We start from the raw sequence: 17996 nt of genomic DNA on the forward strand, positions 1-17996 counted from the left end.
ACATCACGACCAGTAAGGCTGGCCGATCCCAAGAAACAGCCCCAAGACCACTCAGAGGCTCAAGGCCAGCATAAATATTACTAACTCCCCATCTGACAAGCCAAGGCCCAGAAATAATACAAATTAACCCACACCTCATAAGCCAGACATTATTCTGATTGGGGACTCTACAACCAGGCATGTAATAATGGCAAAGACTGAAAATCTCACCATGAATGACACATCTGTCAGACAGAGCTGCTGCCAGGCATCCTCTCTGCACATCCAAGTGATTGGAACATTATCATTCATGCTAGATCTTTTGACTTTCAGCAAAAGAAAACTGGCTCTGAGGTCTTGAAAAAAGACTTTTGCCTCCTACTGGAGAAACTGATCGACTCTCAGTCAAAACATGTATTCATATCAGGCTCCATTCCAACATTGGAGAAAGGCATCAAATCTTTCAACAGACTCCTTGCCCTGAATATATGGCTGACGTCAGAATGCCTCAATCATGAGAAAAGGTTTATTGACAATGTCAATGTCTTTTGGAACTGTAAAGAGCACTTTAGGCCTGATGGAGTACACCCAAACATCACTGGTTGCAGAAAGCGCGGCACAAACTTGTGACATGCTCTTGGCATACTGTGCCAAAACAAAAATACACAGATAAGTGCCAAGGTCAGCGTGCACAGGCAGAAAGCCTCACCAGACCCTCTGCTTCACATCACCCAAGGCAACCAGAGGATGTCTCTGTGCCAGTCAGGGATCCAACACCCCTCGTCCTTCTCTCCACCGCCATCTCTTTCTCCAGGGACTCAGCCTGAAGAGCAATAACCTAGCTCAGTCAAACTGGTGAACTATTAAACAACAGAAATCATAGACATCATCACTCAGATGTCCATCAGAAATGAGACAGATGCCATGCCACCTTCTTAAACATACCAGTGATCTTAACAGCCGGTGGCATGGTCACATTGTAGCAATCACAGACCATCTGGTACCTATTTTAGTAATCTGAAATTTGTCAATGTTCCACCACAGTCAGCCTAGTCTCCTATCACAGAATCCCTACAGGTGAAATTACCTCTTTATAATGTAAGGTCATTGGCTAACAAATCCTTATATAATGTAAGATCATTGGCTAACAAATCCTTATATAATGTAAGATCATTGGCTAACAAATGTGGAACTCCAGAATATATTCTCCACTATTGACCTGCTGCTCAGCACTGCCCCTACTCGCCCACAGTTCTATGTAGCAAAATGTGAAGAACTTGCCTCATTCTTCACGATCAAAATAACCTCAATCACAGGCAACATTGCTGCCGATGGGAACACATATGACTCAATAAACCCTGTAAAAAAGATGTAACCATGGGAAGATTCACCTTTATTACTTTGGCTAAGCTCTATAAGACTGTCAATGAGTCCAACTCGTCCATCTCCTGTGTTGACCCTGTACCTACAGCATTTAAAGCTGGTGTGTGACAGCGTGCCAGATCGTGTCATGTCAAATACATCTTTGCAAACAGGCATCTTCCGACATGCATTTAAAAACTTGTAAAACCATTACTAAAGAAACCCAAACTATATAGCAATGCACTCACTAACTACAGGCCGATATCCAATCATCCATTCATCAGTGAGATACTGGAAAAGAAAGCCGACCTGTTTACTGTAACGCACTATTTACTGTCCTCCCCTCAAAAAATACCGTGAAAGACTTCAGCTTATTCAAAACTCTGCAGCTTGACTACTAATCAGAACCAAGAGGAGAGAGCATGAGTCCAGTTTTAGCTGCTCTGCACTGGCTTCCAGTAACATTCAGGATTGATTTAAAGGTCCTCCTCTTTGTACACAAAGCCCTTAATGGACTAGGACCAAGCTACATCGCTACCTCCTTTGTTTTTGTTTTTGCCTTCAAGAACACTGCGATCATCTGCCGCTGGTCTACAGAAGGTTTCCAATAACAGTCGAAAGAAAATTGTGGATGCAGCCTTTGTCCATTTCACCCAAAGCTCTGGAACACACTACCTACAGATATCAGGGAAGCAGCTCACTGAATAATACTGAACAAGAAAGCTAAAAACGTTTCTCTTCACTTTAGCCTTTCAGTAGCTATGATTTTTGTGCTCTGCTTCACACTTCCACATGGCTGCACTTTTTTTAAAATGTTGTATTTTACTTGATTTTATGCATTCTGTGTAGTCTATTTCAACCTACCTACACCTATCATTTTTAGCTGTGATTTGTCTTATTCTATGCTATTTTTACATAGATTTTAAAATTTTATTGTAGTCTTATGCATTGTCAGTCTTATTCTACATTCATTTTTTAAATCTGTTTTTATGTCTAGTCTGTTTTTTTTTTTCCTATGTAAAGCATTCACTTGGCGCATGTGATTTTAAAGCACTTTGATGCTGCAATCCCTATATGAAAGGTAATTATTAATTATTATTATTATTAACATCTGTGTTGTCTGCTTTGGTGGCGTTTTATGCATCTATTAAAAAGGCAGTTAATTTCATTTCTGTTGCTTATTATTGTCGGTTGCACTCGCCACAGTGTGAATAGCTTTTTATATTTATTGTTGGTCATTTGTGTTTAACTGTCTGGGTTTTGTCTTCCTTTCTTTATTGAAGTGAGGTTATACAGAGGAAGTCTGTTGTATATTTATAATTGACAATCATGTACAGGGTGCAAAATCCATCTATGCAAATTGAATTTATTGCCATTTGAACATTAGGGCTAGCTGCTGTGACGTTGTTCCAATACTGTTGTTAGATTGACATATAATGCAGTTGTAGCCCCACATATTCTTTCCATCTCTGCAGGTTTTCCCAGTGAGCTGCAGTAAGGTTAACACATCACACAATTCTAATGTATTACTGGAATTTAAGATTATTGCATTTAACTAAAGGATAATTTTCTTTACTGTAAATGTTTCTTATTTCGAAATGTGGAAATATATTTCTTAACTAATTATTATTATTACTAATATGCTATTCTTTAAATCAATTTGATACTTTGAGGGCAAAACAATTGTATTGCCAATGGATATTAAGTGAGACAATATAATGATCTTTCACTAACTTTAATCTCAACCTTCAGTGTTTTCGCAGCTAAAACTAACCACAAGCAGGATATGGGAAGGAAAGCAGGATATGGGAAGGATGTGAACTGTGGTCTCCATTATCCAATCCAATCCAATCCATTTTATTTATAAAGCACAATTTTAAATAAACACAAAGGTTTCCAAAGTGCTGTACAGTAAAATAAACACATTAAAACATAATAAATAAAAGATTAAAAAGATAAGAAGATAAAATTATAAAGTATCTGTGCTCATAAAATCAACAACCTAAGTGGTGTGAAAAGCCAAAAAAAAAGGTGCGTTTTAAGAAGAGTTTTAAAATTAGACAGTGAAGAGGCCTGTCTAATGTGCAGCAGGAGTTCGTTCCACAATTTTGGAGCTGCAACAGAAAACGTCCGATCCCGTCTGAGCTTCAGCCTAGTTCTGGGAACCCTCAGGAGCAGCTGGTCTGCTGACCTAAGAGATCAGCTGGGTGTGTAGGGGTGCAGAAGCTCAGAAAGGTACAATGGGGCAAGACCATTAGAGATTTAAAAGCAAATAAAAGAATTTTAAAATGAATTCTAAAATGGACGGGTAAGACGTACAGCTCCATTCTGTACCAATTGAAGATGTGCGATGGAGGACCCACTAACCCCCATATAAAGTGCATTACAGTAATCCAGTCGTGTGGTCACAACGGCGTGGATTACTGTTTCAAAGTGCTGTCTCTGGAGAAAAGGTTTTATTTTTGCCAGCTGCCTTAACTGGAAGAAGCTTGTTCCCACCACAGCTTTAATCTGGCTGTCAAACTTAAGATCTGCGTCCACTTTTACCCCCAGATCATTAACAATAGGTTTGGAACCCAGATCGACTGGAGGGGGTCACCGATGTGCCACCAAAGACCATCACTTCAGTCTTGTTTTCATTAAAATTTCAAAAGTTTAGAGCCATCCAGGCCTTGACATCATCTAAACAATTTAACAGTGGCTTAAGGGAGAATGAATCAGCCTTTTTCAGAGGGACATAGATCTGGCTGTTATCAGCATAACAGTGGAATGAAATGCCGTGCTTCCTGAGAATGGAACCAAGTGGGAGAAGATATAAAGAAAATAAATGAGGGCCCAGCACTGAGCCCTGTGGGACCCCACATGAGAGAGGAGCAGTGGAGGACACAGAGTCACCCAGGCTGACACAGAATGTCCGATGAGACAGGTAGGACTTGAACCATTCCAGCACCGAGCCCCTGAAGCCCACCCACCGGAGTGCCTTATATATGGATTAATTCTGGTTGTGCTTACTGACCTCGAAGCGATTTTGTGTAGTACACGGCGCTCACGGCGCTCTGTCAAAATGTTTTAGTACGACTTTGGTAAACTACAAAGCCGCACCGCTTGCAGCATTACGGCTACCGTAGTCAGGAGCGTCGCGGAGTAATACATACTGTGCTTCACCATAATATTACAGTGTGTGTGTGTATAAGGACCCCAAAATGGCACCTGTCAAGAGACACGCTTACGACGCAGACTTCAAACTCAAGGCTATCAGTCACGCAGTAGAACATGGGAATAGAGCAGCTGCGAGAGAATTCAACATTAATGAATCAATGCTACGGAAGTGGAGGAAGCAAGAAGATGACCTGCGCCAGGTAAAGAAGACCACACAGAGTTTCCGAGGGAACAATGCGAGATGGCCACAGTTAGAGGACAAAATTGAACAGTGGGTTATTGAACAGAGAGCAGCAGGTAGAAGCGTCTCTACAGTCTCTATTCGAATGAAGGCAACAGTGTTAGCACGGGACATGAATATCAATGACTTTCGAGGCGGTCCTTCTTGGTGCTTTCGTTTTATGAAAAGACGTAATCTCTCCATCTGCACACGAACTACCGTCTCGCAGCAACTGCCAAAAGATTACGAAGAAAAGCTGGCCACTTTCCGCGCATACTGCAAAAACAAGATCACTGAAAAGAAGATCCGGCCAAAGCACATCACCAACATGGACGAGGTTCCCCTCACCTTTGATATCCCCGGGAACCGCACTGTGGAGAAAACAGGGACCAGAACGGTGTCTATACGCACCACAGGGAATGAGAAGTCATCCTTCACTGTAGTTCTCGGTTGCCAGGTTAATGGCCAGCAACTTCCACCCATGGTCATTTTCAAGAGGAAGACTTTGCCAAAAGAAAAGTTTCCAGCTGGCGTCATCATCAAAGCTAACCCGAAGGGCTGGATGGACGGGGAAAAGATGAGTGAGTGGCTGAGAGAAATTTACGTCAAGAGACCGGATGGCTTTTTCCACAAATCTCCGTCCCTATTGATCTGTGACTCCATGCGTGCCCATCTCACCAATGCTGTCAAAAAACAAGTGAAGCAAACTAATTCGGAGCTTGCCATCATTCCGGGTGGATTAACTAAAGAACTCCAGCCGCTAGATATTGGTGTCAACAGGGCGTTCAAAGTTAAACTGCGAGCTGCGTGGGAGCAGTGGATGACAGAAGGCGAACACACATTCACCAAGACAGGGAGACAGCGCTGGGCGACTTTCGCCACTATCTGCCAATGGATCGTGGATGCCTGGGCTAAGGTATCAGTCTCAACTGTGGTCCGAGCTTTCACGGAGGCCGGAATCATCACTGAACTGCCAGGTAACAGCAACGACACTGACTGGGATAATGACGAGAGGGATCCGGGCATGCTGGATGCCGTAATCGTCCAACTGTTTAACTCGGACACTGAAGATGAAGAATTTGAGGGATTTGTGGGCGAGGAATGAACTGAATGAGTGTATTGTGTTGTATTTTACGTGTTATAACTGAACAATTTTGAGAGTTTTTGTGAATACGCTAACGTTTGATTTAGCGGTATCAGACTGTGTTTTTTTTTTTTTACGTGTTATAACTGAACAATTTAGAGAGTTATTGTGAATACGCTAACGTTTGATTTAGCGGTATCAGACTGTGCTTTTTTTACGTGTTACAACTGAACGGTTGAGAGTTATTTTGAATACACTCATTAACGTTTGAACAATGTTGAGAGTTATTGTGAACGCGTTTAATAAAGTTTGACTGACTGACTTATCTGACTGTTTTGTTTCGCTTAATGCGCCTTATAGTCCGGTGTGCTTTATATATGAAAAAAGTTCGAAAATAGACGATTCATTGACAGTGCGCCTTATAATCCAGTGCGCCCTATAGTGCGGAAAATACGGCAGATCAATTTTAAGTCAGAACTTTTGATAATCTACCAAGCACATGCACAAATGTACTCGCACACAGTCTCTCTCTTACCAATCATTCCACTACTCACTTGTCAACATGTCAACCTTTTTTAATGTTCCGCCCCATCCAGGTTGTGTGGTGTACCCACCACCGTGGCTGGTAGGTTGATCAAATTCGTTCTCCGCTTAATAAATGTACACACATTTGGCCGGTGGTGGTTGATTATGACTAATATCTATGTGGTCACTTTCTCCACCAAGTAAAGTGTTTCAGATAATCTGGATGAATTGTTGGTTTGTTTTTAATCTGTTTCCTTGTTGCGCTGCTCATTTTTCTTGCCCGTTCAGTGTAAAAATATCATCACGATCCCAGGTCTCAGACATTATTTTGGCGAGAACAATGTTGTCATAACATCATTTCTATTATTTCTAACTAATAGAAATTATGGTAAAAACTCTCAAAATAAAACCAATGATGTAATAAACCTAAATAATCCTTTGAGATGTTTTATTTTATTGAAATCTTGTTTTACGCTAAACATCATATTTTTCACAGTTAAGATCGCAATATGAAGTCACAAATCCCCCAATAACAGTCAGAGTCATGTTCTTCAAAGAAATGTAGGCAAGTTGTTTATGACAGAATGTGTGTAGCCATCTAATGCTTTGACAGACCACAGAGCAAAGAGAATGAAAAGCTGAAGTGTGACACCTCTAATAATCTCAGCTCATATTGACAGCTGTCTGCATGTCAAACATCTGTTGCATTACTTACTTACATAAATATAAAACAAGCCAGGCGCAATATGCAGCAAGTCATTTATGGTGAATATTACACATCCCATTTTCATTCACACATGCTGCATCCATATTAGTACAAGTGCCATGCCAGGTGTCACTGCCTGTAGGATTCAGCACTGGACCATCTGCATTTGGCTCTCTTGGCATCTTGAGGACCCTCCTTGACAGCGACAGGTATTTTTCACAATTCCGGGTTGTCACTAAGATGGATTATCCTTTCTCCTCAGTGGGGAAATGGAGTTGAAAGGCTTTTGAGAGAGCCCACAGGTAGTTGGCATCGCTGAGTGCTGCCCAGAGCACAGCTGTGTGTTTAGCACAACAATGTTTTACATACCATTATTTACCCAATCAAGACACATTTGAATAAATTGTCAATTTGTCTATAGGTTTACTGGAGCTTCTCTAACAAATTGTAAAAATAAAACCTATTGAATCCTACTGAACGCCTAATGAGAAAGAGAGACTGCAATAAAGTGGCTGATCCTTTCAAAGACACCATATCTCAACAAAATAATATTTCATATGAGAGAGCCAGACCAACTTTTCCCCCCTTTTTGTGCTTAGCTAAACTGACAGTGTTGGCCTTAGCCTCATATTTACTTTACAGACATGAGAGTGTTATCAATTTTCTCATTTTACTCTTGGCAAGAAAGCAAATAAACATGTATCCTAAAATGTCCTGTTCCTTTATTCCATAATTTACTGAGCACATCCATTTTCCTCAAAGAATCCTTTCCATTTTGGACACTCCATGACACATGAACTGCTCCATGAGCCCTCTTCATTAGGAAAAGTCAACTTTGCAGATATTTTGTGATCTAATCATTATGCAGACTTCAGTGTTGAAGCCTCTTGCCTAGGCGCTGAGTGAATGAATGACTACTGCTCTCCTGTAAAGAAGTCCCATATGAATCAAATATTCACATTTGTATGCAGTATTGAAGCAGCAAATGCACACAGCATAGCAGAGTCAAGCATTGGGACAATACACCACAAGGTGCTTGTGATAGAAAAATGGTAAACATGAAATGAGTAATAAGTGTAATATAAGGTGTGAGAGTCAGCCCTGAGGCTAACATTGCACATTAAATACAGATTATTGTGCAGGCATTATAAGCTGTACAAGACAGTGGGTACAAATTAATGGGATTCTATAAACCATGACCATTGTAGGATAGAAGTCAATGTGAGGGGAAGTCCACACTTGTAAATATGGTAGTACTCTCCTCATCCCATATTTAAATGGCATACAAACCTTATTTCTTTGAGCACCACCTTTACCCTAGCATTTCCATTTGCACACAAGATCCTGCATAATGCAACAGGTCAATTACTAGGACATTTTCTGAGCACAGCTTTAGCCCCACCACCATTGTGCAAGTCATAGTAGGTAGGTAAGTCATGAGGCATTTGGGCAGATTTTTTTGAGTTTTAACCCCATGTCCTCCACACAGCATATCTTCTGTTCATTTGTCCAGAATGTTTGATATTGACATTGCAATATCCACATGTAGTAGGTCATTGTATTGTTGCACTTTATTGGATTAAACATGCATTAAATCAATGAAAAATTGTGTTTGTCTTCAGCAGTATAATGCATAGGACAGAAACAGTGTGACATCTGCAAATGAAATAAGTTGCCAATCATCTCCACTGCTGCTGAGCTCTGTTACAGCACATCCTGTAACAGACACACAGAGCAGCTCCTTACTAACCACTGTCATGGCCTCTTTCTCACTTCCTCTCAGTGTGTCTCACTGTCATCATAGTTCATCTCCTGTAATGACAGGGCAGATACCTCTGCTGCCAGAAGTTGTTGTTGTTGATACCTTTCTTACACGGTTGCCCCATGGATGCTGATTTCATAAACATGGCAGTAGTTCAGACACTTCTCACGTCCACTGCATTTTTATGGTGGCACATACTGTCACTATGGATCCCCAGGTCCTCTATCCCCATGTCATGTCATATACAAGCTATTTAAATATGCCAAATGTTCTGGGAAAAGACGCTACAATCCTTGTATATAACAGTGCCATTTGTTGTTGCAGCCAGAGTGTTAATTATAGTTATCCACTCAAGCAAATGTTAACTGTCAAAACAGCTAAACAGAGGTAAAGGCAGTATTTTCTCAGGAAACTTTTATAGTAGATTTTTCTCAGCATTGTAATACCTACTCCACCACACTATTAGCCATATTCTGGGGATTTTTAATGAATGTCTTTTCAAGCTATTCTTTGACTGATCAGATGTGTTTAAGTGAGCTCTAGAGGCTGCAGTGTACATTACATCTGACTATGAAAATGTTGAATGGTGCAATATACTGATAATTTTGTTATTGTTAGACTGTTAGCTGTGGTGCCTGGTAGGGGTGTGCACAAATTTGTTTTTTTCTAGTAATTTACTAGCATTCATCAGACTGCTCCTCACTAACTTCAGTTCTTGCTGTTATAGTAATTTGACATTGAGTGTTGCAGACAAGCGGATATTTTTTAGTTTTGAGGAAGAAACAAGAAATAAATCGCTAAATTTTATGTAATTACTCAAGACCCAAAAGTAGAACTCAGACTTGGAGACCATGCAAAAGTTCAAACAAGAACAATTTATTGCAAAATTAGCTAGTGATGGAAACCTGGAGCAATGGAGCAGGGCCGACTGGCTAGCTGGCTGGCTGGCTGGCTGGGAGGGAGGGAGGGAGGAAGAGAAACACAGCAGAAACATCTAACATAAATACAGAAACAAGAACACAAATAATATAGTAATAGGTCATCACGCTCATTACATCTGACTTTGTCCCCTCAATAGTCTGTTTTACACATTTGTGATGTTAATGGGATGTTGTTCAGTTACTTCAGCATCACTGTTCAGCTGTGGATCTTGTCAGTTAGCTGCACATATAACAAGGTCTAATGTAATGTTAATGCAGGCAAAATAAACTGTGGTAATTGTTATCTCATAGGTAATCTAGTTCAAATGAGCGGCCTGGATTTAAAGTGGTTTTGTTTTGCCCTGGACCTTGCTTGATTTCACATTTTTTGGACCTATGCTGCCTTTTTGGATTTATTTGCCGATTTGGACTTTTTGCTTTGGCTTTGACCCTTGCTGTTGTTCATAGTTCATAGTTTGTATTAATCTTACCTGGTATCTGCGCTGCTTGTGCTAGATTACACCTTCTGGGCACATTACTTAGCACTTGCAGGGGGTAGAAAATGAAGAATTTGCTCTGAATGTGAGTTCACACAGTGTCTCCAACTGACCAACAGAGCCCCAACATTACATACATTATTTACATCAATAATGCCGTGAAAATTTTTTCATTTGTTTTTTAATGAGCTGTAACAGCTGCATCTCTTACAATGTAGTCTAGTAAGTTACGAGCGTCTCTACTTGTTGGGAAACTCAGGTCTGTTACAAAATGCTCAGAGTTTGACTTGGGTGGAGAAACTTTGCAGCTTCTGGCTTGTGGTTTCACCGTTTGTTTTCAAGTTTTTGTGATAATCATTCACTCCCATTTCCCAAACTGGTCACATGCTCCAACTCAATATATAGTTTCAAATGTTGCTGACATTCTGATTTGTTTTTTCAGACCGAGTGGGCACAATTTGTATAAAAATGTGATTTTTTTCCCATTGAAACCTGTGCTGATTTATTTATAAAACTCTCAGATATTTATAGCTGCATCTGTGTTGCCAGTTGCACTAGCAATTATGACATGCTGGCATTTCTTCCCCATCCCCCAGGATAGTGAAGTCATAACCCACAGAACTCTGCCTCTGATTGGCTAGTGCTCATCGTACAAGTATGACACTTGCACGATGACCCGTATATCAAAAACAATCCAATAATATAATGTAATACTCACAAGGTGCATCCAGCGTGAAGTGTACCTTTCCTTTTCTTTAAGCACATTTTGTTAATAGGTTGTACTTTCACAGAAGCAAAATTTTGAATTCAGGACCTCGACTTAACTATTTTTATACTGTGAAAAGTGACATATTTGTTTTAAACATCCTGAAACTGTCCTAGTAATAATTCCAATCACAGTGTGACCATTAAAGGACAGGAGAGCTGAAGAACATAGTCTCCCTCTGTGCGTAATTCCCTCAGCAGCCTTGTTGCTGTACCCGTTTTTGTTCCCAATTTTCAGGGACTCATTAAGGTCACAGAGTATGAGTAAATGCCCTGTCCACCTCCTAGTCAGTATATCATGAGCGGGTGGCAGTAGATATGAGACATCTGTTTGACTGAGTGCAGGTAGCTCACCCAACGAGGCAAACACAGTGTGTGTTGTCATCCTCTGTGGGAGTAAACCGAGCAGCTGACCTTCAGGTATGGGATCAGCAGTGCTGACACCCGCAAGCACAAACAAGATGAAAGTGTGAGACACCGACAGAGAGAAAGCCTCATCATTGTATTCAAGAACAAAATTTCATTGACACACTTAATGCAGAGCATTGCAGGCCTTCAGCAACTCAAACCATCTCCCCAAGGCCACCCAAACTGCTCACAGTGAAAAAAAGACATAATGATGATGACGGTGATGGCCACCTGCAAACTATGAAACACAGCAGAGCACAATATAAATGGATTTGGGGTGCCACAGCATGTAGAGAGCCATGTAAAATGCTAATACAAACAACAGCTGTGAAACAAAATGGTGCGCAGTTTCTGCTGTCCCCTTGCTCTGTAATGCATGGCTAACAAGACAAATGTCCCTTCGTTTCTGCCACAAATTATGCATGGATTCTGCACTGTTTCTAAATGACAGATGAGTGTTTTATCTGTGGAGGGATCACCTGGTGGAGATGCCGCTGAATGCTGTGATGGAGCTGTAAACGCAGGCAGGCAGAGGCTGAATAAAACCCTTCTTCTTGCAGAACAAACTCAGTTCATCACTGACATCACTGTAGTTTTCTTCACAGCTCAACTCTAACTTCTTGATCTTGAATGTGGAGTCAACAACACATTATGGTTGGAAAGAAAGAGGGTTACACTATTTTCAAAACAGCTTCTCATGCTGAGCAGCTCTGCACAAAAATGCTTCAAACTGTGTAGACAATGTGATCCCAGCATTCTGTACATACAGCTTCATGTACTCAAATATGACTATACCAGGTAGTCTGCAAAGAAGAATATGCAGTGCCTGATTTGGTGACACATATAGAAGGGCTCCCTTGAAGGAAAGGAATGAAAACCAGGAAAACAGGAAGACCCCCAGTGTCTGACTTGAAATTGAATGAATAAAGAGATTGACAGTTCATGGTCAGTAGGCAAATCAACAGAACTACAGGATGCAGTGTCTCAATACCAGCCCTGAAAATGTGTTATAGCTTTTTCAACCAAGTGTGAAAAAGTATGGTATGAGAATGAAGGAGGAAAAACATGAGTGATGCATAAATGAGACTGCTGAAGCCAACCAAAATATTTTCCACCAAATATTATATACTTTTTCCTTCTCTTAGGTTGGGGCTTTTGAACTAATGTTTTGTTACTCAAATGAAAGAACTAATAGATTCATGAAAAACTGCTTTTTCCTGTTCAGCAGAGATGCAAATTATAAATATTACATATTACAACTATAAACAACTCCAAAAAACCTTCAAGTATACATTGGGATGCAATGGGACATAGCTGGAGGTAAGGGGGCCATTTGCTGGCTGACTCAGGGGCTGGAGCAAGCAGGAGGCTAGCAGGCCTGGAGATGGACTTAACACTGGAGGAACCCTGATTAGCCAGCACAGTTTTGAGATTGTCAGTCTCCCTTAATAAATCAAAAACTTGGCCCAGAGAAAATGATTTGCTCCAGGGAGTTCATGGCTCTCAACCTGTTCTTAGAGTCCATAGCATAACTGAAAAAAAAGAAAGAAAGAAAGAAAGAAAGAAAGAAACGTGAACCAGAATTGATGTCTTTCACCTCCTCCAAGCAGGATCTAATGTCTGCTGGGTTCACATTGGCCAGATCATACTGTCGTAAAGAGTCTTGGGTGAACCAGGAATTGGACCCAAAATGCACCGTCAAAATGCAGAGCTGCTGCAGTTGTATGATTTTATTTAGATCAATGACAAATAAAATCAAGACTTACTGGATGGTGAGGAAGGTGATGGTCAAATTCAGAAGCATACATTACTAAAAATCAGTCAATCAAAAATCATTGAAGTTGTTAAGGTCAAACATTGAATATATGGTCTTTGTATTGTTTTCAGTTTAGTATATGTCAAAAGGAATTATTAAATTATCACATTCTATATTATGTATGTTTTGCACAGCATCAGAACTTTTAAGGAAGATTGTACATAGTCCTCTACGTCTAGGTAGAAATCCAGAAAACTAGATATAAATGTGTCATAAATGTCTTTCTTATTTAAGCTCCTTTTTTATCTACTGTGCCAAGTTATAAAATTTCCTAAAAAGCATGATCTAAGTAATCAAATCAAACTTAAAATTTGTGGAGAGTGGGATGTCAATATGGCACATCAGGTTTTGGTCAAGACTTGTCCCCTGACCACGCACACTAATATTGGTGAAATACTGTCAACTGGGTTTTGACATACATATATTTTGGTACTTGTGATGCCCCCAACAGGTTGGAATCAAAATGCTTAGGCATTGGTAGGCATATTCCTGTTAACAACCATATTTTTTGAGTGGTCTTGCTCATACAAATGTGTATCTCAGTTCTGTGATGGTGTATAGTGTATTTTGGTGTTGATACAGCCAACAACTTCTATTCCAGTGTTTCCTCATGGGGGCCCCCCACACTGGGAGCTGCTCCTGGTCTACTGATGGGGGCGCTGCTGAGGAGAAGGCTCTGGCCTGGATGGCTGGAGGCCTCTGCACCTTGGTGTAGGGCCTCCTGTCTGTCTGGGTCGGGGTGGTCTAGGGCGGCTCCCCAGTCATGAGCCGGGGGCCCTCTCAGTGTGGATGGCCCCCAAAAGTGGCTTATTCCTTATCTTGTTCATATGGGTGTGTGCGCGGGTGTGTGTCTGCATGCGTGTGTGTGTGTCTGTGTGTGTGTTTGTGTCTGTATGTATTTATGGGGGTGGGAGGGCTGGGTTTTCTTCTTTGTTGTTTTTAGCCTCTGTGAGGCACTTTGTGCTGCTTTTTACGTATGAAAAGTGCCATATAAATAAATAAAGTTTAAAGTTTGAAGTTATTACTTTTTTCCAAAAATTAAAAATGTCAGAAAATTCATAATGGCAGACACTTATGGTCTTTAGTTTTGAACCTTAATTACAGCGTCTCCACCTGGCCAATTGGGCTCCAATTTCTTAGGAAGCCCATAATTTTGAGTCATAAATTTCATGTTTCTAACTCATTTTAGCTCATGGCAATTTGAGCCATAACGGCAGAAAAATAAGGAGATGCAGAAGAAGATGATGAAGGGCTTGAACCCTAATACACTGGCATATCACATTTCAGACAGTTTCATTAGGACAGTACATTATCCCTGACTTGCATTATCCGAAGTTGTTCAGAGCTGTGTCATTTAATCATTTTAATCTCACCTAGTAGAGTTCCGCTCCCTCAGCTCCTCCACACTGACTTGCTAGGAAGTGAGCTAAGGTAGCTCAAGACAAGTTTTTGTGCTGTTGATTTGTAATGGACTTCAATGATGATTGCAATTGAGATTTCAGTTGCCCATGGTGATGTTTTGACCAGGACCAAGGCTACTTATCGCGCTTTGTGAATCCCTAATTTTGCGGCTTTTGACTCATTGCCAAAATATATATCATGACTGTATAAGATGAAGAGTTCAAGGCACAGAAAACCAAAATGAAGTGATTTCTACAGAGTTGTCTATATACAGAGTCAACAACGGCATTTAGTGCACCATGGGACACTTAAAATTCCATTACTCAAAATGTACATACATTTCTTCCATTGCACTGTAACAAATAACTAATAGACAACAACTGTCATTGAACAGTTGAATGTAATAATACAAATAAACTACAAATTTCAGACATGATGACAGGTTTTTTTATATAGCTGTCTGTATCACATTAACCTGTACCACAGGCGGATCTAATGAACTGCCTTCTGATAGAGTTGATATCAAACATTATTAGGGGTCCAAGCAGCGATGCTCACTACTGGAACTATTGTTTTTTGTTTTAACTCGTCCTTATTCTTTTTGATTTTTCTCTGCTAAAAGTGTTCACACAGCAAAAACCTAACACCAAAAGTCATCAAAATGTGCAGGTGGATTGAAAATTCCAACAACAATCAAGTTTACATTTTCTCAATTATCTTGAAAACTGCATGCATAAAGTCAAAACTCTTTCAGCAGTTGAATCTCTCATTTTTGAAACTGAGTCAAGATCAATGGCAAACGTCCTTGATCTAGAATTGTTGAGGACATTTCTATACATCCATCCATTTTGAAATTATACATTCACAGACTTGTTTATTTCCGTTCAGTTTTACAGAAACATTCATGGATCAAAAGCAGCTGAAGCAATTGTAACCGAACCTGGTACATGTGTTCAGATATTATGTCAAAGCTTCACTATGCAGTCTTGAGATGTTCTGTCAGTAGGGCACGCAACAAATGTGAAAACCTTTTTTAACTTTAAACCAGTTAAATGGATTTGTACCAAATTCAGTTTATAAAATCTACGATCATGACTCGGTCCATGCATAAAATTTGGTAAGGAGGAGTAGAAATGACACTGAATATCTATAGTCAAGTAAAAGTACAATCACTCCCATAAAAAATGACAAGTAAAAGTGAAAATTGCCAATTGAAAGACCTACTCATGTAAGAATAAAATAGGACTTAATAAATTACTTGAAGTACAAGTTACTTCCTATTTTAGTATTTTATTTATTTATTTATTTATTTTGGTTGTGTGGGCTAGGGCAAAATAATGGAAAACACAAAGCGCTTGTGAATAAAACTTGTGAAACCTACTATGAAAGTAACTTTGACGTTGATGTTGCTTTCTACAGCACACCCACTTAAAAGCCCGCAATTGTCCCAATTGTCAGTCAGCAATTGGTACAATGTTCACATTATTGATAGAAATTATGAACAAAGCTATGGAAATTGTAGTGCATTTTGTTGCTTCTGTGTTGCACTCTGAAGATGACAATAAAGTCAAATCTAATCTAATCTAAAATAATGCCTGAGTGATAATAACCTATCCTTTAAAGATTTCTAGTTGAGGTACGGCAGAGTTCCTATTTTACCTGAGCATTTTCATGTTCTGTGCTAGCAACATTTTATTGGCACAGAGTATGTAAAGAGGTCCTGATAATGTGTTATCATGTGTATGTGATGCTTCATGACTGACAGTCATGTCTGATTAAGTATGGGAAGGAGGTGGCTGCAATGATTAGTTTGTGCTGGCTGAAGAGAATGATTGGAATCTAACCTCTCATTTGAGAACTTGGCGGAGAGGCTCACAGACTATGACAGAAATGGTCTCGTGTGAGCATGTCTTCCCCCGAGTAAATCTAAAAGATAAACACTTATCTACCTTTAGAATGTCATCAGAATACATCCTTTTGTTCGTGTCTGTGTCACTTCAGACCTTAAAGAGGTCTCACACTTAGCTATCTGGGAAATCTGCCTTCGCATCAGCAGACATCAATTTTCTGTTGTCTGTGTCTTTGAGAGGAACAATTACTATGTATGTTGAAAAAGATGTTCAGTGATGTATGACCACTCATGACTTTCTGCTCTGTCTCTGTTTTTCTGTCTTTCTGCCTTTCTTCCAGTGGCCATTATGTTGAAAGATGATTACTTTGTCCGGGGAGCAGGGCTACCAGGGAGGTTTAAAGCAGAAAAAGTGGAGTTTCATTGGGGTCCAAGCAATGGATCTGAAGGCTCTGAACACAGCATCAACGGCTGGCGTTACCCCGTGGAGGTAAGCACAATCTACCAAAACTCAACTGGAGGAATGAACCAAATCTGACAGTGAATTGTTACATTTCTTTCATATCAGTGTAGATGTGGGTGTAGATTTTGAGAACTCCTCAGTAGACTTCTGAAGCTCTGGTAATCTGGAATTAGCATGGTCTGTTGGCTACTGGAACCAGAAATTTGCACAAAGATCTGTGTCTGGATAAAGTTGTTGTAGGATGACCATGGCTGCGTGTAGAAGGCTGAGGCACCTATCTATCAAGGCAAACATATCCCCTAATATACACGTTTAGAGTAGAATAACCTCTTACTGGACAATATTGTTTAAAATTGGCAAGTAGACATGAACATTACAAGTTAAATTACTTGAAATGCTATGTTTTTCTGGGGAAATAAGATTCTCTTTTAAGGTGTTTGTCACTTGGCAATATTTACAGTAGCAGAAGTACAGCTATATATCAGAAATATTGTAATGGGTTGGCCTTGCAGATTACTGGGTGATACAAGGATAATTTTAATGCCAAGTAAGCTTGGTAGAACCAAGGCCTCTGTTCTGTCCCATTAAATCATATAGGACAGGTGTTATGACAGGTGCAGCAGGCAATATAAGTTCCGAACAAACTACTTCTGAAACAGAAACACCAGAACAGGCCAAATGCCAAGCAGGTAACTATCTTAACTCATGTCAGGTGATGTATTATTGTATATTATTAAATATCTCTGAGTGGATAGTGACAAGTGAGTAGTTTGGGCTGACAGCTTGGCTTATTTACCACAGAGAGGCCTCTTATTGGGCCATCTGTCACCTGAACTGGATCTTGCATCAGAGGCAGCAGGGTTTTATGAAGAGCAATCTGAGCAGTGCTGAGGAGAACCATCTTCTTCTATTTAGCATGGCTGTCGTTTTGGAGATTGGGTGCACCTGTAAGGGTTGGCTTTGAGACTGCTCCTCATCTTCTGTGTGGCACAGCCTCTTGAAAAAAACTGAACAAGAGCTCTGTTTCCCAATTTGTGGGGGGTTGATTGTTTTGCCTTTATACAAGATAGCTAATCACAA

At 40.2% G+C, this 17996-nt stretch overlaps 1 protein-coding gene across 2 annotated transcripts in view; it reads left to right on the forward strand.

The window, feature by feature from the left end:
• LOC143332315 (receptor-type tyrosine-protein phosphatase gamma-like) overlaps nt 1-17996 on the forward strand; it is a 433828-nt gene that overhangs the window by 266516 nt on the left and 149316 nt on the right. For both annotated transcript variants that reach the window (XM_076749645.1, XM_076749655.1), the window contains exon 4: nt 16795-16943. In XM_076749645.1, the coding sequence (XP_076605760.1) occupies nt 16795-16943 (149 nt within the window). The remainder of the gene's footprint in view (nt 1-16794; nt 16944-17996) is intronic.

Source organism: Chaetodon auriga, chromosome 2 (assembly GCF_051107435.1).
Source record: "Chaetodon auriga isolate fChaAug3 chromosome 2, fChaAug3.hap1, whole genome shotgun sequence".
NCBI lineage: Eukaryota > Metazoa > Chordata > Actinopteri > Chaetodontiformes > Chaetodontidae > Chaetodon > Chaetodon auriga.